Source organism: Pseudorca crassidens, chromosome 5 (assembly GCF_039906515.1).
Source record: "Pseudorca crassidens isolate mPseCra1 chromosome 5, mPseCra1.hap1, whole genome shotgun sequence".
Classification (NCBI taxonomy): Eukaryota; Metazoa; Chordata; class Mammalia; order Artiodactyla; family Delphinidae; genus Pseudorca; species Pseudorca crassidens.
The window spans coordinates 136,995,329-137,018,249 of NC_090300.1; the positions used below are offsets into that span (position 1 = coordinate 136,995,329).

Below are 22,921 nucleotides of genomic sequence, written 5' to 3' on the forward strand. Positions count from 1 at the left end.
CATTTTGCTTTTCCGACTCATCTACTGCGTCTTCCTTGCCCACGCCCGCTATTCCAGCTCACGCTGAGCCCCTAGACTCCCACGAAGTGCTTCTGGCCCACTTGCCTTGGTGTTTCTACCTTTCTCTCTTTGCCTGCCTCTGTCCAATTCATGCTGCTTCTCCCATGACCAAGCCCCTCTGCTCCATAAAGCCTGTCTTGACCACTCCGGTCCCCGGCAACTTCTCCTGCCTCCAACCCCATCACCTCTTGTCTGGACCAATCACTGCTGACACTCACTCCGTGTTTCACATTATTAGCCGTCAGGTTAATGTGGGTTTTGTCTCTCCAGCCCCATCCGACATCCTGCGAATGCAAGGCAGGCTTCTTCTGACTTGTTTTTCAGACGGTACCTAGCCCAGTGCCTTGTCCTCCGTACGTGTTCAATTAATATTTACTAATTGTGATGGCATCGTGCCAGGGTGCTGAAAACCACATCCTTGTGTTTATTCATCCATCTATCCTTTTGTTCATTCATTCATTCGTTATTACTGGATTTCCACAGTGGACCAGGCTGTGGGAATTAGATAAGGAACAAGATAGAAATAGTCCCCGTCCTCATGGAGCTTATGCTCACACAGGGAGAAGGATTCTCAGAATTAACCAATAACTAAAATATTTCAGAGAGGTAACGCTCACAAAAGAAATACGAATCTTTATTCAGTGTTCTGCGTGCTTTGCCTCTTCTATATGCGAGGCCCGTTACCTGACTGGGGAGACAGGGGCAGTGCCCAGTGCAAGATGCAAATACAGGGCCCCTTGTTCAAAAATACATAAGGATTTCCGACCAGTGACAGCAGAGCGTTCGAGCAGTCTGATTAAAGTAAGCCCTTCCAGGCCTGCCTGTGTAGTATTGATACCTAGCCCATGCGGGGTGCTTTGATGAGACAGAAAATAATCAGAGAAACGATCTCCGTGAGATGTGAGATCCAGCTCAGTATCCTTATTTACAGAAAATAACAGTAGCTACATGGTGGCCATACGTGGAATCCAACCAACATGAAGTTCTTGATTTTTTTTTGCTTCTCAGATTGCTTGTCTTACTCGGCTTTGCAAGTATTATCCAGGAGGTGTTATGGGAAGCAGAGATGCAAAATTCTCGTCAACAATCACCATTTCGGAAGCCCCTGTCTTCCGGGAGTGAAGAAATACCTCACCGTCGCCTACGCATGTGGTAAGAATCCACCCTCCCCAAGCTGCTTGGAGACCCTGCCTCTTGGGGAGGTGGTGAGCATGTGAACAGGAGTTTTCCGGTAACAAACCATTGCATTCACTCTACCCTGAAACTGTGCTGTCATCCCAGATACTGGCGAGCCTCTTCTCCTATCCCTTAGCCTTGTTTATGACATTCGCCTCAGATAAGCGATCGAATTGTCTCTGGTCCACATTTGTTTTAAAAGTGCTTTTAGCAATCAGATTGGCAGCAAGCGGGCTGGGCAGGAAAAGAACAAGCAAATGGGATAAAATGGATGTCACTGAGAAGAATGATTTCAAGCTGGGTTCTTAGGAGGCTCTGAAATGTATGGGTACGTCACACAAATTCACTCAGTATTGCTGGACTCCCAGCTAATCTTCCATCCCAGCCTTTAGGCTGTAAAATGACTAATTCTCTGTGCTGCCGACAGCCGTTTTATCGATGTACCCCCGGGGTTAAACCAACAGATCAAATGCTTACCCCACAGCCATTAAATATGTTACATGACAGCATCACTTTGCTTTCCTAGTGTCTTCAAATAATAAAATGAAATTGCTCATTCATTTGATTCTAATTTTATAGAGCCGCCTTTAAAAATCAGGTGTTAATTACCCTCAGAGGGTGCCGTGGATTTCTGGTTTGTAATCCTGACATGTGAACTGGTTTTTAGAGGTGTTTTTTGTTTTTGTTTTTGTTTTTTTTGAAATACGTATAGAAGCAAAGGGAAAGCAAAGAACATCATAACTGAAGAACCCCATACTTTTGCTCATGGAAACCCCTTTCCCCCTGCCAGATACCCCTAGCCTGTCTTTTTTTTTTTTTTTTTTTGGTAAGAGGTTTATTGAACTATAAATCACAAACTATACAATTCACCCATTAATCATACAAATCAGTGATCTTAGTAGAGTCACAGAATTGTGCGACTCCCACCATAATTCATTTAAAAACATTCTCATCACTCCCCCAAAGAAGCTCTGGACCCTTCAGCAGTCACCTCCCGACCCACCCCTCACCCTCCAGTCCCACCCAAAGCAACCAGCACTCTCTGTCTTTACTGATTTGCCTCTTCTGGACATTTCATATAAATGGAATCGGACAATACGTGGTTCTTTGTGACTGATTTCTTTACCTAGTATATGTTGTCAAAGTTCATCTATTTGGAGTACGTGGCAGTACTTCATTGCTTTTTATGGCCCAATAATATTTCGTGACATCCCCAGCCTTTTCTATCCCGAGCTCAAACCGTTGTCCTCTGCAATAGCAAAGCTGTAATAGTCACAGTGCAGTGACTACAGGATTGTATTCCCAGAGTAACGGCACCCAGTAACAGCACCCACGCTCACATTCCAGGAAGCACGGTTTTATTTGCTCTCCAGTCTATATGCTGGCTCCCGTGTAAAGCAGCTCTGGGTAGCATGGAGCCCATTCTGGCTGAGTTTCCCCAAGATACCAGACAGATCACTCTGAAGTTCTAGTAACTCCAGGCCTCTCCAGCTGAGCGTTGAGGGAAGGGCAGGACATTAACCTGCAAATAAGGTGGATTTCCTGGTGCGCCTTCAAGGCGAGGCCAGAGCAGTTCCCAGCTGAGGCTGCTCTTTGCGAAGAGAAGGTGGACTTTCAGAGCCTAGGGGTCACGTGTTCCAGTCCAAGCTTCCTCTCCCTCATTCAATCGTTCAGCACACTGTGGGCGTGTTGTAGTTAAAAAAGAAAAGACGTTGTCCGTGTCCTCATGGAATTATCAGCTGGGGGAGAGAGATGGGCATTAAACAAATAACCAGAGAAATGTGTCGTTACCCACCGTGATAACTGATGCTTCTGAGAAGGACAGGATGCCGTGTGGAAGGATAACAGTGGAGGGGCCCTTTTAGCTGGTGGGAGGTGGGGGAACGGAGACGTTTTCCAAAGAGAACTTTCCTCTGCGGCGAATTTGCCCCTGTCCTCTGAGGGGTGGGCAGGCGTGAGCTGGCAGGTGCTGAGTGGGGGAGACGAGGGCAGTGGGTGAGGTGGAAGGTGGATGAGGTGGCACGGGAGGGGCCGGGACCAGATCCCACAGGGTCCTGGGAGGAGGTGCCACTGGAGAGTTTTAAGTAAGGGAGTCATTTGGTGATGATTAGACCCTTAGAGGACCACTCCGGCTGTAGGGTGGAGGGTGGGCTAGAGCGGGATGGAAGCAGAGACCAGTCAGACAGCGGCAGGCAATGACTCGGACCCGAATGGCGCTAGAGGATGTGGTCCAAACTGGGTGGATTGAGAGGTTTGGGAAAGTAGGAAGACATTCAAGATGCTGGAGAGACCTGGCCTATTTGGGCAAGATTGGGGTCCAGAGAAGGTGACGAGGGCGGGAAAGATTTGTCCCTTGTCCCAACGGGGTGGGGCAGAGGATCTGGGAATGGATGGAGGGAGGGCTTGGGGTTCCAACCGCATGGCCCCCGTCTTCCCAACCTTCTCAAGATAAGTGCGAGCTGAGGTGGTCCGCTGTGAGGACTTGGGGGAGGAGAGAGGGGTTTGAGGAGATGGGAGAAGGTCTGAAGTAAGGGCCGTGGGGACAGGCTGACTTTGGAAAGGGCGGTAGTGACGGAGCTGGGTGTGTTGAGAGCCCAGGGGGTTAGCGGTCAGCGTTCTGGGGGACCCTGGTCTGCCCGGTGGTGGGTCCCTCCCTCAGGGCCAGCTGCTTGAGGGCCGGCACGGAGCAGAGGCCTGCTCCAGCCTCACTGGGCAACGGGGAAGGTTCTGGACGAGGTCGAAGGATGGCAGAGGGAGGCATCCACGTGAGTCCGCTCGCGGGTGGGAAGCCGAGGTCAGAGAGGGGGCTTTGCATCTTGCTTTCGGACGTGGGACCGTGGACAGTGGCCCCCTGTCGTCAGCATGGTTCCCCAGGAGTTATCCCAAAGGGAGGTGGTGACCCTCAGCCTGAGGCCACTTAATGTTCCCAGCCCAGCCCCGACTGTCCAAGCAGACACCTTCTAAGGCAACTTCTAACTACCTTCTGAGTGGTTGATGTTTTTTTTCTTTTCTAAGTGGTTGACATTTAAAATTATTTCTCCCCCTGACAGATGACCCTTCACTGTGAAACCTGAATCATGAAAACATGATTTGCAATGTCTGCATATTTTGTAGATTACCAAATGGGCATGAAAAGTTTTACATTTTAAAAACATGAGTTCTACTGGTGTGGGAGTTGATACAAAAACAGAGGATGTCGGGAATTAATTTCTAAGAGAATCTGTCTTACTTGGGACTCTCTGGATGTGAATGAAGAAACCAAGTTGAGCTGGTTTAAGCCGAAAGGGGGTTGAGGTTGGGGAGGTACCCTGAGGCCAGAAGGCCGTCTCCAGAAGCCAGGGCCGGAAAGCAAGGCCTCAGGGTGGGCCCAGCTGGAGACTTCACAGCGATGGCAGCCGTCCCTCACCTCTCTGCCTCTCTCTCTCTCTCTCTCTCTCTCTCTCCCTCCCTCTCTCCCCCTCTCTCTCTCTCTGTCTCTCTCTCTCCTCCCTCCCTCTCTCTCTGTCTCTCTCTCCCTCCCTCTCTCCCTCTCTCTGTCTGTCTCTCTCTGTCTGTCTCTCTCCTCCCTCCCTCTCTCTGTCTCTCTCTCCCTCCCTCTCTCTCTCTCTCTCTCTCTGTCTCTGTCTCTGTCTCTCTCTGTCTCTGTCTTTCTCTCTCTCTCTCTCCCCCCTCTGCAGACAGCCCTCTGACCCTGGGCTGGATGCCATACAGCTATCCCCACAGCCCGAGTGATTCTTCGGTTAGATTTTTATGTTCGAACAACATGAAGACTGGCAATCTGGCAACTTAATTCCAAATTTCTAACAGAGAGCTATTTAATTGGCTGGGCTGGGGTCCAGTAGCCCCCTCCTTTGATCTGCCTTGGCCAGAGACCATGTGATGTGATTATAAACATGGCTGCTAGAGAGGGGCCCAGCCAACCCCCTACTCAAATCAAGATGCTCTTACCTAAGAGGCTCATGGAAGAGCCACCCCTATAGACATCTATTCCACTACCTGGCTTCTGACTGCAGTGTCCAACCGGGCTTTGCTATTCTGCCCAGCAATCTGGCTGCGCCCACCCAGGATATACCCCGCCCCTTGGGTTGGGGAGAGGTTGCCTCAGTGCTGTGAGCAATGTGGTCCCTGCCCTCATGAGCTATAGGATGGAATGTGGTGATTCCAGGCTCTGGTGACTTGGGGGACCAGGAGGGCTTCCCAGGGGAGTGGCGTCTGAGGCAAGTGAGACCAGGCGTGTAAGGAGTCAGCAAGGTGACGGGCAGGCAAAGGCTGGGAAGTGAGCACAGGAGCAGGACGGAGGGACCTTGGGGGATGGGCGACTAAGGATTGGCTTGTACCTAAGGGCAGCAGGGAGCCCTTGGAGGGTGTTCTCTGGGGACATAAGTAATTTGCATTTTGATAGGAACACCCCTCCCTATTTTATAGCTTCCTTTAACCCTGCCTTCCCCTCCCTCATTGCTCTAGGCTGCGTGGAGAGTTTCAGCGTCTTGGTGAACCCTCGGGGAAATGATTCAGGCTGTGGACCTTTTGCCTTTTGAACTGTAGGCGGTGCATCTAGTTGATGTCAAACCCCTCAGAGAGCGGAGCAATCAGTCTTTGATTGGGCTGGGAGATGCATCGCTGGAGCTCCCTTCTTTAATGCATGGCTAGACGAGGCCCTCGCTCTCAATTTTTATCCAGGTTTTATTATTAGCCACATCTCTTGGACAGGATAGGTTTCAGACTTTCCTCCTATTAGGAGGAGGCAGACCTGGAGAACGGCCTGCTCTCCCCTCACCCCGACGGGGAGGGCTTCTCCCTGGGTCCACAGCCACTGGTCCTTGAGGGTCACCAAGACAGAGGCACAGCCAGCATCCCCGCCCTGACAGCCAGCATCCCCGCCCTGACAGTTCCTGAGAGGGACAGGAAACACATGGACCTCAGCCGGGGGCCTGCAGCTCCTCCCAGGAGATGGATGCCAGGATCTGGGGGCAGGAGGGATGGTGGTACTGTAACCGAAAGTGGGGTCCAGCTGCTCGCTGCTTAAAAGCCAATAAAGAGGCCAGGTTGGTGGAAAGGGAAGTGTGCTTTCTTTTGGATGCCGGCAACCTACGCGGGGTGGGAGGGAGGGGATGCCTGTCCAAAGGCCGACTCCCCCCACTGACATCCAGTGGGCAAGAGCTTTTATAGGCTGAGGGAGGGGCTACGTGCAGAAACAGCACAGTCAGCTCTGACGGTCATCTTGAAATTGGTCATCGGTGGTCTGACCAGCGTCATCTTGATTGTTTTAAGTACAGTTAATCTTCAGTTCCAGGGTCGGTTTGTTCTCATTTCCCTGAGGCCAGTTCTTGGAATTGTGACACCTTACGTCATGGCTACAGTCTGGTCAACACATAGTTAACTTCTCTCGTCTGGCGGGGGTTTCAGTATCTATAAGACAGATCACAGGATATGGCTCAGAATATCATCTATAGCCCTTGAGAAGGAACTAATGGTCCTTGACTATGCTTAATGACTAAACTATTATTATTTGGTCTCCTTTGACTGTTTTCCTTTCTTTCTGCATTTTCTCACTTCTCCGATTAAACTTATTCTTTGGCTAAAGTTTTTCCACAGGCAAAAGGCAGGCAGAGGACATAGAGGAGAAAGACCGTAAGGTCCTGCTCTGTTTCAGTACCAGGGTTGTGTGTAAAAGGAATGGGTGCCAGGATCTGGGGACAAGAGGGATGGTGGTACCAGAATTTGGGGTACCCCCTTCTGTAGGTGCTAGGATTGGGGACAGGAGGAATAGGTGCTGCAGGTTTGGGACAGGCGGGATGGGGGGAATGACAGGATTCAGAGGTGCTCATGCAATCTGGGTACCTATTGAGAGGGTAAGCAGAGATCTTCTTTGTCTCTGATGTGAAAAATTATGTGGGGCTCTAATTTCAACCTGTGGAGGCTTCTTTCTTAAAGTCTACCCGGATCCAGGCTTGACACAGATTTACTCAGGAAAAAAAAATTCAGGAAGGAGGCCTGCCTAAATTTAGCGAACCACTGGAGCCCATTAGAATCATCATCTCTGGTTTCACCTAAGAGGCTTGAGGGGGACTATCTGAGTGGGAATTGCTTTGCCATCTTTATAATCCTTTAAAACAATCCTGTATCGGGTTCCCAAAGGCTGAACGTCCCAGCATCACAGAAAAGAGTAAGGGCATATGTGAGTGAGACCAGGAGTTGAAGCTTCGCCCTTTGCTAGGTGAATGGTTCATCTCTGAGCCTCAGTTTTCCCATCTGCGGGAATGGGAATGACACACATCTTCATGGGGTCACTAAGAGGACTGCACAAGAGGCACTGTTTAAACGCTGAGCACAGGGTTCGGCACGTGGCGGGAGCTCCATGAAAAGGGGGTTTGCTGGCATTTTCACAAAAGGACCTCAAGTGGAGAGGGACGGGTTTAGGGGTGGTAGTAAATGACACGCAGTCCCTGTCCTCATTCAGAATCAGTTTGAAACAGGAGATGCGAGAATCTGACAGGTGTGTTGACACCTGTTGTTACCTTAAAGATCCTAAGAGATTCTCCCAGGACGAGAGCCATTTTCACATAGTAAATCAGCAAGTTCCCTGACGTGAGCCTACGGCAGACACAGGCGATTTAATGTTTTATTCTGCAAAGCTCATTCCTCCCAAGCAATTCCTCCTCGCGCTGGAAAGCCTCTGGCATTTGTAGGGAGCCCAGCCCTCCTGCGGCTGTATCTTGACTACAAGCCGAGAGGCAGACGTGGGAAAGAAACACCACTCCTGCAGGGAGCACTTAACTCCTGCCGAGGAATCAGGGCGCAGAAGTGATGGAGAGGTTGTTCATCAGAAAGCATCCGGGGCAGCACAGCCCAGCTGTCTGGGGCACCGCCGGCGTCCCAGGATCAGCAGCGTGCCTGCCCCTTGGTCGGCCAAGGAGCATTCCCGGGGGGAGGGGTGGACAGCTTACGCCGCCTCTGTCCCCATCACTGTGCCGCCCTGGAAAGTGACCCTCGCTGCTGACGGTCACAAAGGCGCCAGGGCCTCCTGCACGTGGAAAATTCACAATTTAGGAACGTCCTCTGGTTGTTGATCCTGGGACATCCCCAAAAGACTTTTGTTAAGCACTTTGAGAAAGGAAATGAGGTTTTCTTGCTGCTGAAGATGGCTTACCAGCTCTTTTCCAAAAAATCAGTGCAGTTGAACTTGCCCGGTTTGTATTGGCTTCACTTCTATTTCCTGTTGCCACTTCTCCCAGATACCAGCTGAGCCGAAGAACAAACAAAAATAATTTTCTGTAGCAAAAACATTTGGTTTCCTCTCCCTCCTCCCAGCTGGCTGCAGTGCACTGGCTCTTCAGAATTCTTGCTTTGCCCCCCTGCTCAGCTCCTGCTACCGTCGTGTCCGCTTTGCCTGGGGGGTCTTGAGATCCGGATGGTTTATTCTTAAGGTCAGTTTGGAAGGATCTTTAACCATCTTCCAAGGGAGTCTATTTCACGGCCCTCTCTCTTCGTCCTTCTGTCATCCTTTCTTATAATACTGAGAGCTGCATTCTAGCACAGAGACTTCGAATTCTCTCAGGGTTATTAAGGAAGGAGTGAGTTAAAGAGAGTGAACAAAAAGTGGAATCGCAGCCGGGAGAGGTCGGTGATGAGTTTTGAGTCGGTCCCATTCATTTTGTTTCACTGTGTCTCAGGGAAGTTGATGTTCAGAGTGAGCAGCGTTATTGAGGTGTGATTGACATACCTTAAAATTCACCCGTTGTAAGTAAAAGTGATCCAGTGATTCCTGGTAGATTTACAGAGCCGTGCAGCCTTCACCACACTCCAATTTTAAAATATTTCCAAGATCCCCAAAGTTCTGTCACGCCCATTTGCGGTCAGTCCCCATCCCCACTCCTGTCCTCGGCAACCACGAATTTACTTTCTGTCTATAAATTTACCTTTTTCTGGAGATTTCATAGGAATGGAATCATACCATATGTGGTCTTCTGTGTCTGGCTTCTTTCACTGAGCATAATGTTTTTGAAGTTCATCCGTGTTGTAGCAAGTGTCAGTGCAGTCGGTCCTCTGTATCTGTGGGTTGCACATCTGTGGATTCAACCAACCACAGACTGAAAATATTTGGAAAAAAATTCCAGAATGTTGTAAAAAGCACAACTTGACTTTCCTGCACACTGACAACTATTTATACTGTATTTACAACTATTTACATAACATTTACAGTATATTAGGTATTGTAAGGAATCTGGAGATGATTTAAAGTACACGGGAGGATGTGCATAGGTTACATGCAAATCATATGCTATGTGTATTAGGGACTTGAGTGTCTGTGGATTTTGGTATCCAAGGTGGGTCCTGGAACCAATCCCCCAAGGATACCGAAAGATGATTATACTTCATTCCTTGTTATCGCTAAATATCATTCAATTGGATAGATATGCCATATCTTGTTTATTTGTTCTCTATGTTGTTTTTTTTAAATACTGCAAGATAGGCCTAAAGTTTAACCTTTCTGGGATATTTGATGATCACATGGGTACCGTTGGTGTATGTATGTGAGTGTATTGGACAAGCAGAGTGGTTTATGTACTGATTTGAAAATTGATCTCTTTTTGTCTTATCTACATTGCATTTTAAAGTTGTATTATGTGTACAAAGTATTTAAAATATTTCTTTTTGGTTTTTAGTTCCCAAGAATATACTCACAGCGATCGATCCATCCATTGCTAATCTAAAACCTTCTGTGAAACAGAAAGACGGTGACTATGGTAAGGTTTATGGCTTACTTGCAGCATTTCTCTTTAAGTGAAGGTGAACAGCCCCATGTGACCGCAGGTGGGTGCACACTGGTTAGGATGGAAGGTGTGTGAGCTGCCAGCTCTGAGGATGGCAGTGCTGTGGCAGATGGTTGCAAATGGTGGCCAACATTTTGTGTTTTAAATTATAAGTAGGATAAATCCCCCTTCCATTCCCTCTCTTATTTCCTAAAAGAAAAATCACCTTGAAAAGAGATCTGCTCCGAAATAAATCTGGGGTTCCTGGATTATCCGACGAGCTTGTTGGAAGGAGGATCACATAGGGCAGCGGTCCCCAACCTTTTTTTGGCAGCTGGGACCAATTTCGTGGAAGACAATTTTTCCACAGACCGGGGCTTGTGGGGTGGGGGGGGATGGTTTCGGGATGATTCAAGCGCATTGCATTTACTGTGCACTTTATTTCTATTATTATTACATTGCAATATATAATACAGTAAGTGTACAACTCACCCTAATGCTGACAGGAGGCGGAGCTCAGGCGGTAATGCAGACGATGGGGAGCGGCTGTAAATACAGATGAAGCTTCGCTTGCTCACCTCCGCTCACCACCTGCTGTGCGGTCCAGTTCCTAACAGGCCACAGACTGATACCAGTCTGTGGCCCGGGGGACGGGGACCTCTGCCATAGGGAGCCTGGGTGGGCCACACCCAGGCTGGACCTGTGTGCCTCTATCCACAGGTGCCCTTCTTCCTGAGGTTTTCACCGGCCTTTTGTAAATAAGGGGATGAACGTTTTGGTCTTCTTATCAAATCTAGAATGGAGTTCAGACCCAGACCCTTGGGGCTCTCGATAGAAATTACAGAACCCCCCCCCAAGACAATCTATATAAGATATTGCACTTTGCAGGTTGAGAATTGGTCTTGTGTTACTTTGATGACATTTATGAAATGTTCCCCCCTAAGAATAAAACTAAAGTGTGCTTGTTATGGAGCACACAGGAAAGCACCAAGAAATAGAACTCACCCTTAGTCTCAAAGCTTAGAGATAACTATTGTTAGTATCCTATGTTCTTCTAGTTCCAGCCCTCCAGCTCTCCACCAGGCTCTGCTTCTCCCAGCCTCTCCCAGCCCCTGTGCTCTTTCTAAAAGGGCTCCCACCCAGATCCCATGGATATCCTGGTCCCCCTGGCGTGGAGGCCTGAGAGCTGTGTCTGACATTCCCAGGGGTCCCCAGGGCCCTTAGGCTACCCCATCAGGGGCTCCCTAAGCTCCATCGCAGCAGCTTCACCAGGCATCCGAAGCCAGATCTGCCCTGTATTCTGCTTCATTTCCAAAAAAGTAGCCCAACACAACCTCCTTCCACAATTCCAGGCCTTCTTATCTGTGGTGAACAGAGCAGACAGCAGCTCTGTGGTTAAGTGGGACATTATTAAATCTCCCAGAGGCGTGATGAATGGGCCTTAAAATGGGAAAATAAACGTGTTCCCTTCTGCGGTAGAGTAGATGAGTGAAGTTGGAACCAACACATTTTAGAATTTCTGAATCCCTTTTATCACTTAATATTTTCAGAGACTGCTTACTAAATGCTCTTCCTGGCTTAGTCTTCCCTAATTTTGTCAGAGGCCCACTTATTGGATCTCTATGACTTTTTATTTATTATGGCAGTCCTGGATTAGGAAAAAATGCATACTGTGAACAGTTGTGATTAATCGGTCTTGCATTTTTTACGAAACAGGTATAAACTTTGACCCAAGGAAACCAAGAGTTCTGAGGAAAGATGGAGCTATTGTCAGCCACTCCCTGGCAGCATTTGCTTACCTTCGAGGTAGGTCAGTGAATTAATAACGGATTTGCTGAATTCTTACTCACAAATGCTCTGTTCAATTACAACACTTGGTTGGCTAAAGAAAAAGGACTTTAAGTTTGACACAGCAACTGCAATCTTCTACAATCCAGAAACACAGAGGCCTGAATTTAGGTATGCTTGCCACTGGCAACCCACGAGAGAACCACACAGGGAAGTAGCAAAGGCTAAAGTCACACTATGTAGCAGTTGGGCTCCATGGGAATTTTCCACTTTGCAAAGTAGGAAGCTAAGGAATGCATTTTCCAGCTGTAAAATTTGGGAAGGGCATAGGATTATTGAATTCCACCCTTGGCTGGGAGAAAATTGGGCTGAAAGATGACTTGGTTAACAAAACAGGTCATGCTCTGTGAAAGGAGAGCCCCTTTCTGAGTCACCAGCGTTACTTCTCACGGTTCCAAGGTTTCCCTTGATAATCTTCCCCTTCAGGATCAGTCAGACTCAGCCCTCCTTAATTAGCAGAGCCCACATTGCTCAGGTGCATGCTACCTTTCCTCACCAGCCTCACTGCTCACCTCTGGAGAGACCGTATTTTGGAATGTCAACTCTGCAAGTTTGGACAGTGCCTGCCTGACTCTGTTCAGAGAGCCAGAACCTCAGAAGACTTTTGTAAAATACATGGTAATACAATGCATGACGGCATTACTTACTCAAGGCCTGCCAGAGCTGGAGCTGTTTGGAGTAAGCCTTCCTCAGAAGAAAATAAAGGCTTAAGGAAACATCTCAACACAGGAGATAGAACAGTCTTGGGACCTCCTTACCAATATCCTCCCTGTGTGGGGGTTGTGTGGTTGTTGAGAATCTTCTCTTTTCTAACCACCCTTCCATTTCTGTTTCTTGCTGTTCCGGACAATTGTCATAGTTAAGAGATGTAAGGATTTTTATTGTTGAAAATATCACATATTTTCAAAGTCCCCGGAGAGCCCCTTGGAGGAAAGACATCATGAAAATCCTTCACTCAGAGGAGCAACTAGGAGGCTGCTTATGTGATGCGGCCATTCTGGACCCTGTCAGTTCCTCTCAACAACTGTCTTGGTCAGCTCAGGCAACCATAAGAAGATACCATGGGCCCGGTGGCTTAAACAACAGAACTGTATTTTCTTCCAGGCTGGAAGGCCATGATCAAGGAGCTGGCAGGCTTGGTTTCTGGTGAGGGCTCTCTTCACGGCTTGTAAACAACTGCCTTCCCCCTATGTCTTCACACAGCAGGGAGGGAAAGAGAGAGAGAGAGAGAGTTCTAAGTGTCTCTCTTTTTTTTTTAATTGAATTATAGTTGATTTACAATGTTGTGTTAATTTCTGCTGTACAGCAAAGTGATATAGTTCTACATATATATACATACTTTTCATATTATTTTCCATTATGGTTTATCACAGGCTACTGAATATAGTTCCCTGTGCTATACAGTAGGACCTTGTTGTTTATCCATTCTATATATAATAGTTTGCATCTGCTAATCCTAAACTCCCAGTCCATCCCTCCCCCACCCTCCCTCACCCTTGGCAACTACAAGTCTGTTCTCTATGCCTATGAGTCTGTTGCTGTTTCATAGATATGTTCATTTATGTCATGTTTTAGGTCCCCCTTGGTGTCTCTCCTTATAAGGACACTAATCCTGTTGGATCAGGGCCCCACCCGTATGACCCCATTGAACTGTAATTACCTCCTTATAGGTTCTATCTCTAAATATAGTCATATTCATTCAACACATGAATCTGAGGGGGACACAATACAGTCCATAGTAGTGACCTTGAGAGAGGGACTCTTATCCCCTATTCTGCACACAGGGAAGCTGAGGCTCAGAGGAGTTGAACCAGGTGCCTGAGGACACCAAGTGGCCGGCAACAGGGCAGGATTCAGACTCAGCAGTTATAAAACCTGCCCTCCAGCTTCTCCAAGAGAGATGTATGCCTTTCAGAACTTTGAAGGATGGAAACCTCATGACCTCGAGTGATCTAAGTTAGACTGCCTCCATCCCTGTCTAACCTTTTACACACTCATCGCTCCCAGAAGTCGTTGGAGAGATTTATCTGTTAAACACCCATCTCTCCACTAGACATTAACTATTTCAAGTACAGACGTTTGTCACCTTAGTCGTTGTCATATCCTACTGCCTGGAACAGAGCTGGCACAGAGTAGGTGCACACTAAGTAGTTAATAAGTGACCATATGAAGTGTCCTCCTTTGGTGTCATGAGCTGTCCTGCGCCTAATCATCACCCTGTATTTGCTGTTTGTAGGTATTAAATTTTTAAGGAATGTAAGGACTTGGTGGGTTGTTACTTGGTTTTATAGAGGGATGTTTAGGCCGCAGTTTCATGACTAAGAGAAAGAGGCTCTGAACGTGTGGTGTCAGGTGTTAGTGAAATGAAGTTGCTATAGGAGTTCATTTGTCAAATCACAGAGACTCACCAAGTCGTAGGGAAACAGGGACATCTGCACTTGCTGGTGAATTTCCTGGGCATGTCGCCCTCTGGGTGGTCACTCTAGAGGTCCCCAGCCCACCTCGTCCTCCTCACGAGTCAGGCCAGCACACTGCGGCGAAGGGTAGGACATCAGGCTGAGCTGTTTCAACACGAGCGTCACACGTGAGAGCATCACCCTCATCGTCGTTAGAAAGCGGTGCCCCAGCCAACCCTCAGTAGCATCCTTACCCTTGTTGCAGGGACATGATCTGAAGGCTGGACTGGGGTCCCTGGGCACCCACCAAAGGGAGGAGACCCTCCTACAGGAGGGACCCCGACAGGAGCCACCAAGAATGAGCTGGGAAGATTCCAGCAAAATCAGCTAAATAGACAATAGATTGAGCAAATCCAGAAGGACGTTTCCCAGGTCAGGCTGTAGGTAGCTTTGCTCTATTAGTGCAGCCAAGTTCACATGAAGGACCAGCAGACCAGGACCCAGAATCAAGGGGCCTGTCCTGGGATGTTGAGACAGAGAGGCTGCTGGAACGGACACAAGGATATCCAAGGGTCCGTGATGAATGATTCTGCTTTGGGCCATTTAAATGGTCTGTGAGACATTTTCTTAGGAGTGTTAGAATTTACCCTCCTCTCAGTAATAGAGACCTACTCCTTGAATTCATTCTAGAATTTTGATCATGGGTCTGAAGAAACTCATAGAGAATTTTTGATATCCGGGAAATGGAAAGAGGTGCCCGTGTGTGTGTGTGTGTGTGTGTGTGTGTGTGTGTGTGTGTGTGTCTGTATTGGAGGCTTGCAGAAGGCAGTTGGCTGGCTCAGCCATTGTACCTCTGCAGGTTGTTCTGAAGGAGACTTAGACAGGCTGGCTCAGAACTTGATGTCCTCCATTCCACCTAGTTAGTGTTTTATCGTGTGCCCTCGTGGCCCAATATTTCAGCCCCGGCCTTGGGCTCGGGCCTGTGTGTGTCTTTGGCCTCTGGAAGCGCTCACTGTGGACTTGCGGGGTGCATGGGGTAACTGGGGCCATGGGTGAGAAAGCAGTGCTTCTCCTGAGTTGGGAGGGCGTCATTGTTTCATATGAAAGGAACTCCAGGCTATCAGGCAAACCCCCATTGAAATAGAAAGTATCATAACACATTCCAGAGTTGAAGTTACACGATCCCCTGTCAGGGAGGACGATGGGAAATCAGCGCCGCCTTGTCACATAGGTGTGGATTCTGAAGTGTTCCCACGGCCTCTAATCTTTGGTTCCATGACAGAAAGTTATTATCACATCCCTAAGTGCTGTCAGACCAGGCCCAATACTCTTTGTGCTTTCACCCGACGGTAGCAGGGCCCCAAGGGGTGGAACCCTCGCCCCAGCCTCTCGATGTCTTATTTGGACACAAATAAGTTTGAGCTGGAGTTTGTGTTGGCTCCAGACCAGGGATCTAAGGGTCAAGGGGCCTTAAAGGCCACGGGCCACCATGGTGAGATTCCCGAGGGCTTGCTACTGCTGATGAAATTAAAGCCATTCGCTTGAGCCTGTGATGAACTAAGGCTAAAATGAGAATAAGACCAACAATAGCACAGTGTGAAGATTCTGTTTGACAAGGAGACTAATGCCTTTATTTTAACAGAACGCATTCAGTATAATAAGAAAAGGGGTCACAGAAGCCTAAAGTGGTCCAATTGATTTTAGAAAACAGACGGTATCCCCTTAGTTTAAAGCCTGGGGCTTTGGAGAGAACCCTGGCCCCGAGCTTGGGGTCCCAGCCAAGCAGTGGCTATGGACACATTAAATAGCTGTGACAGGAAGAGTTGAGCCAGTTCACCACCAGGGCTCCATTTAACTAAGATCTGGTTATTCTATGACTCCAGACTAGTTGGTTCAGGTGACTAGGAAGCCTTATTTCCAACGGGCTTTCCAAGAGGTGCCATGTTCTCCATCTTTGATTATTGGATGTTAGCAGACTTGGTGTAAACATGGCCTGAAGAGTGATCACTTGGCAGGAGGTACACCTGAGCCAAGAGGCACCTAGGGTCTGATGAGTGAGAAGCGCTCCTGGCAATAGAATCCACACCCTCCCTCCCCAGGAGCAGAGGGAGAGAGGAAGAAAGGCAACTAACGTTATGGAGCCCCCAACCCACAGGGCACCAAGCCTCGTGCCATAGACCCACGACCCCTCCCTTCAAGCACTCAGCAGATAGCTGTGTCACCCCTGCTTTGGGCCAGGCACTGGGGATTTGGTGAAAAACAAGGTTGTTCAGTCCCAGTCCGCACGGAGCTTGCATTCTATGGCGGGCGAGGGGGAGGACAAAACACACTCAGCAACTTAGTGCCATTCCAGAGGCTATGAGACCTAATGAGAGAGGAGACCTGGTCCAGACTGGGGGTGGGGTCACGGAGGGCTGGATGAAGAGGGGAGAAAGAACATTCCAGACAGAAGGAACAGCACGTGCAAAAGCGCCAAGGTGCGAAGCCGTCTGGCCCCTGCGAGGGATGGAGAGAGGCCAGTGGGTGCGAAAGCAGAAAGCAGAGGGATGAGTCTTTGGAGTTGAACTTGGGGAGGGTAGTTCCATGGACCAGGAACTTCGTAGGCAGTGGTCTGGGTTTGATTTTTACCTTACGGGAGGAGGGGGACCGTTTATAGGTTTGAAGTAGGGGAGTGATGTGATCTGATGTGCACTTTTAAAAAGATTACAGTGGCCACGGTGGGGAAGATGGATGAGAGGGGCAAGAGAGGAGAGAGGAGACCAGCTGGGGGTGGGGAGGATGGAGAAGAGAAGTGTTATCATTCCTGTTTTTCAGATAAATTCACTAGATCAGAAGACACCTTAATGAAAGGAAAATACAAGCCACTTACCCAGAGATATTCACGATGTATATACTGTCTAATGATCAATATCAAGAATATATAGAAACTATAGATAGATACAGATATATTTTATATGTAAGAAGAAAAGCACACACAACCCCATTTAAAAAGTGGGCACATGACCTGAGACAGCATTTTGAGACGAGGGATAGGTAAGTATCTGAAGAGATGTGTACATAACTGGGGATCAGGGAAATACAAGTCAAGCCATAGTGAGATGCAATTTTATACTCATATGATTGGAAAAATGTTAGAAGCCTGTCCATACTCAGTGCTGGAGAAGATGAGGATTTGCAGGATTCCTCATGCATTGCAGCCACTTTGGAAACCACGTTGGCAGTATTTCCCCAATTCACATGCCTTACAGCTCATCCGGTTGCCCTCCTAGGTCAGTAGCCGAGACCGACACTTGCAGATATTCACCAGGGACATCTACAGGAATGGTCACAGCTACAAGGCCCACATATAGAAACCTGGCAGCCCCCCAGATGCCCATCAGCAGGAGAGCGAGTGAATAAACCACAGTGTAGTCAAGATAGCGGAATAACATGCAGCAATATACTGTCAAGTTCAAAACAAACACCAAACCCCCAACGCTGTAACGTTACACCTTTTCCATAAAGCTTTTAGGAATACACAGAGGTGCGATAAGCTATGTAAAAAGGCAAGTGGGGGAGTAACGAGCATGGAATTCAGGTGGTAGTTACCTTGATGGGAGGAGGCTGGGGGGAGGGGAACCCACAGGTTAGACATGATTATTGTCAAGGCTCTAACTCCCACGTGGGGGGCTTATTCACAGCGCGGGTGCTGATTACAGAATTTAAAGTAATTAATTAAATAAATAAACATAAAGGAAGGCCGCGTACTGACCGATAAACAGAATGTGTCATATCCTGAGGATTATGGTGAGTTTAGTTCTGTCCACCTGGAGTCTTTAAAAAGAAGTAACGGGGCTTCCCTGGTGGCGCAGTGGTTGAGAGTCCGCCTGCCGATGCAGGGGACGCGGGTTCGTGCCCCGGTCCGGGAAGATCCCACATGCCGCGGAGCGGCTGGGCCCGTGAGCCATGGCTGCTGAGCCTGCGCGTCCGGAGCCTGTGCTCCGCAACGGGAGAGGCCCGCGTATCGCAAAAAAAATAAATAAATAAAATAAAATAGAAAGAAGTAGAGATGGGAAAGGAGTGGGGGACAGTAACTAGCCCACAGTTACCCACCTGTCTGGGGCAGAGCCAGACCTTAAATCCTCCTTGATCCTGGCCTGAGTACCTGATTCACCCATGAGACCACCGCTGGGAATGATGGTTTCGTGGGCGAGGAGAGAAGGGGGCTGTGGGTGATCATGGTCTCCCAGAAGCTTGACCAGCATGGGATCTTTCTGCCTGGAGCTGGCCCTGTCCTGAACCGGGATGGCTGGAAAAGGTTACAAGTGGATGGGACTCCATTCGCCCATCGGCAGCGCTCCTTCCAGGCACTGCAGGAAGGTGATGGCTACAGGCGTGGCTGTCAGTGGGCTCAAGGCTTACGCTTTCCCAGGAGGAAGAGGAGATGAATTGTGGCTGCACAGAAAGCCCATATCCGAGTCCATGAGGACAGGAAGGACTGGAGAGGACAGTGGCCAGGAGGCTTGGGAAGGGGGGGCCGGAGGCAGCGGGGAGAGGAAAGGAGGTTTCAAAGGAAAGGGAGGTGAGAGTGAAGCTGGGAGTGGTGAGTCCACTCCCAGCAGAGGCTTTGATGTGCAGGGGGAGGAGAAACGATTTGCCCCATCAGATCAGGGCCTCGGGTCTTAGCATCATTTTGTGGTTTACAGTTTAATGATTGCGTCCCAAATGCCAGTCTTCCAATCCCTGTTCTACCACCACTCCCAGAAATGAACACAGCACAAAGGATGTGTGTCTCTATCTGACCAAATCTCCAAAATACCTTGACCCTTAGGAAAAATATATTGTTATTAATAGCACTACAGACACAGCTCACTGCCCCTCCCCTGGCCAAAATCAGTTTTGCATTCAGACTTCTGTGTCTTAGAGAGAGTGATGAGATGGTGCTCGTAGGGGCGACGGCAACAAAGGACATTTGGGTCCAGTGAATTGAGCTGCAAGTGAAGGAAGCCGAATAGGGAAGTTGCATGTTTCAAGGAGATAACGTGTCCCCCTTAGATCTCTCCTGTCAGATCACAGTGGCTAGATCCCTTGACTGTACATGAAACTTAACAACTGTCAAGTTCTGAACCTCCAGTCTGCACCTCTGGGGAGGGACCGAGGCAGTGACGACAACAGTCATCATTATAGTCGAGTCTAGTGAACGAGGAGGCCACGTGCCTGGCGGAGGCTGGTTCCGTCGAGACGTAGGAGCAAACGGCCAGTGCACATCTCACAAGCTGCTTGCAGCTCAGGAGCTGGGTTCCTGTCCCGGCTCCAGCTAAAGAGGCCAGCTGAGCTCAGACAGTGGCTCGCCTAGACCTCAGCTTGAGTCTCTGTATCAGTGATCCACAAATACGGCCCACGGGCTGATTTTGTAAATAAAGTTTTATTAGAACACAGCCACAGCTGTATCATCTTTCGTGTTACAACAGCACAGTTGAGTAGCTGCAACACAGACTGTATGGCCCACAAAGCCTTAAAATATGTACTATCTGACCTTTTGACAGAAGGGTCAGAAAAATCTGTCAACTCCTGACCTATATTAGGAAGTTAGCTGGATCATTACTTCCCAAAATGGGAGTGCTAACACCTCAGGGGGTACACAGCTGAAAAGTCATAGTCCTTTCCAAGCAGGGTTAATGTAAGGATTAAACATATGTAAAGATTTAGACCAAGGTACATAGTACAAATTAGCGTTCTTTCTATTTCTATCGTACAGTTATTTGGAGGTTGAACTTTTACTACCAGAACTTTTATTTATATTTATTTTTTAATCTAAAATTAAGCTTTGTAACATTTACTATATTAGTACTTACATTCATATATATACTTCACATGTAAATTAATTTTTCAAAATTTACTGCTATTAATAATAGCTAACAGTTTATTGAACATTTGTTGTGTGTCATTGAGTGTTCTGAGAGCTTCACAGGAATTAACTCTGACAGAAAGGGGCTTCTGGCCCCATTTTACAGGTGAAGGAACTGAGGAACAGAGAGGTGATGTAATTCGCCGAAAGTCACACTACTAGGGAATGACAGATCTGCATTTGAACTCAGGAGGGCCCAGCTTCTCAGGTCCTTTGCTATGTGTCCTCTCATAAACATACACATGTTGACTATATATGCTCCAAACCTTTTTTTTCTTTTTAATTAGTGGGGGTATATGATCAGTTAGGTGTGGATGGTCTCGGAGATGCTGTCCAGGACTGCACGTATCTGCTTCTGTGGGACTTTGGCCTGGTGAAGACTGACAGCTCCCCCGCGTCCTGACGTGTTCTCTTTCCCTTACAGCCCACCCGGAAAGAGCTGCCCTGCTGTTCGTGTCCAGTGTTTGCATCGGTCTTGCACTCACACTGTGTGCCTTGGTCATCAGAGTGTCCTGCACCAAGGACTTCCGGGAGCTGCAGCTGGCGAGGGAGCACCTGGTGCCAGGAAGCAACAAAGCCGAGGAGGACAGCCAGGATGAGGAGGGGGAGGAGGACTCCTCCGACTCCGATTTTCCGGGGGAACTGTCGGGGTTTCGTAGGACTACATATCCTGTCTACAGTTCCATAGAGGCTGCAGAGCTGGCAGAAAGGATTGAGCGCAGGGAGCAAATCATCCAGGAAATATGGATGAACAGTGGTTTGGACACTTCACTCCCAAGAAACATGAGCCAGTTCTACTGAAAACCAGATGCATCTTGATATGATCACACTTTCTGAAGAGGGAAGGGTTGAGAAGGCCCCTCCAGTTCTGTTTCACTCGTACCTTCTATGAAGGAGAACTTGTCATGTCATCCAATACTGAGGAAGCCAGAAAGTTCTTAAAGGGACATTTCAAACTGTTTACAGCACATTTCAAAATAAATATGGAGGGAAGAAGTCTTGGTTTTCTGTATTTATTTAAATTCATGTCTATATGCTAACAGAACTAGAGTTCACATTTATTGAGCACTTATAATGCCAGGCACTGTTCTAGCTGCTTTTCATGTATTAAGTCATTTAATGCTCACGACAACTTCGGGAGATGGTACTGTCATTATCGTTTTACAGATGGGTAAACAGAAGATCCCTATCTATCCATAAAAGAATTATACTAATATTCACAATGGCAAGCGTGAGTTCAGTCACTCCACGTTCACTGGTGGTAGACTTTAATCACTAACATAATTTGTTTAGAGAAGGGATTGGCAAAGTTTGTTTTCTTTTTAAGGGAAAGATATGTTAGGCATCGTAGGTCAGATAGGTCTGCCACAACTACTCACCTCTGACCCTGGAGCTCAAAAGCAGCCACAGCTAATAGGTAATGAATGAACACGGCTGTGTTTCAATAAAACTTTATTTGTGGGAACTGCAATCTGAAATTAACTTTCACATGTCACATATTTCTCTTTTTAATCAATTATTTTAAAATGTAAAAGCCATTCTTAGCTCATGGGCTGTCCAGTAGCCTACAGGCAGTAGACTAGATTTGGCCTGCCTCTTGATTTTGTAAATAAAGTATGGTTTATAACGCCTAAAACATTTACCCTTGCAGGAAAAGCTTGCTGACCCCCGACTTAGATGAAAACTACAGAATTTCTAGTGGTAAAAAAACAGTCGACCAGATTCCCCAGCAGCCTGTGGGCAAGGATCAAGTAGAGCTACCTTTCAAATTATTGCCAAAAAATAGGTCCTACCATATTAAGGGGAGGGGCAGGTGAAGAAGTAAAAGAAAAAGGAGTTGAGGAAACAAGATTCCTGGTGGGAGAACTGGTGATGGTTTCTTTTAGAAGGCGCCCCCTGGTGGACAGGAGGCTTATAGCTGTGGAGTAGAATAAGAAAAGAATTTTTTTCTCTTTCTTGTCCTAGGGGGCTTCGAGCATTAAAATGATGGTGTTGACTATGAATGAGGTCTCCCTGCCTTATCTTACTTCATCATCACATCAGCCCTGCAAGCAGGCATATGTAGATGAGGGAGCTGAAGGCTGACAGTACTGGGGCCAAGTCAAACGGTAGAGAGTGCTGGAGCTGGCTCAGCTGTAAGGTGACCAGGAAATACTAGCTGTTCCCTCAGGAACCCCAGTAACGACAGGTAGGACAGGAGGCATTTCTCTTTCAGCCCCCAGATCCTGAGGGCGAAAGGCCCATCCGAGGAATCCAGAGGAGGGGGTGGTGTGGAGGGAGGGGCCTGTCTCTCATCAACTAGCCCAGCTGCCTGGAGGGCAGAGGGGCTGCAGTTTTGTTTGTTTTTTAAAATTCAGTTTGTCCTAGTTCATTCATTCTGCTATAACAAAAACACCATAGACCAAGTGGCTTATAAAACCACAGAAATTTATTTCTCACGGTTTTGGAGGCTGGAAGTCCAAGATCAAGGGGCCAGGGTCTGGTGAGAGCCTGGCTTCCTGGCTCGTAGCTGGCGGTCTCACTGGATCCCCACATGGCAGAAAGGCTGGGAGCTCTCTGGGGTCTCCTTTATAAGGGCACTAATCTTATCCAGGGAGGCTCTGCCCTCATGACCTGATCACCTCCCAAAGGCCCCACCTCCAAATACAATGGGTGTTAGGATTTACTCTGAGTTTGGGGGGAACACAAACATTTGGTCTACGCCAGAGATGAAATTCACACGAAGTAAGATTAACCATTTTAAAGCACACAATTCAGTGGCTTTTAGTACATTCACAGTGTCATGGGACCACCACTTCTAT

At 48.0% G+C, this 22,921-nt stretch overlaps 1 protein-coding gene across 5 annotated transcripts in view; it reads left to right on the plus strand.

Moving 5' to 3' along the window:
• The window catches only part of EVA1C (eva-1 homolog C), an 82,829-nt gene extending 61,713 nt beyond the window's left edge, over positions 1-21,116 (plus strand). For 3 of the 5 annotated variants that reach the window (XM_067739345.1, XM_067739346.1, XM_067739350.1), the window contains 4 exons: positions 1,069-1,212; positions 9,903-9,983; positions 11,706-11,795; positions 20,545-21,116. In XM_067739345.1, coding sequence (XP_067595446.1) covers positions 1,069-1,212; positions 9,903-9,983; positions 11,706-11,795; positions 20,545-20,921 — 692 coding nt within the window. In that variant the 3' untranslated portion in view covers positions 20,922-21,116. Of the gene's footprint in view, positions 1-1,068; positions 1,213-9,902; positions 9,984-11,705; positions 11,800-12,336; positions 14,098-20,544 lie in introns of those variants that run through there. The other 2 variants (XM_067739348.1, XM_067739347.1) reach the window with 2 other exon arrangements.
• The last annotated feature ends 1,805 nt before the right edge of the window (positions 21,117-22,921 follow it).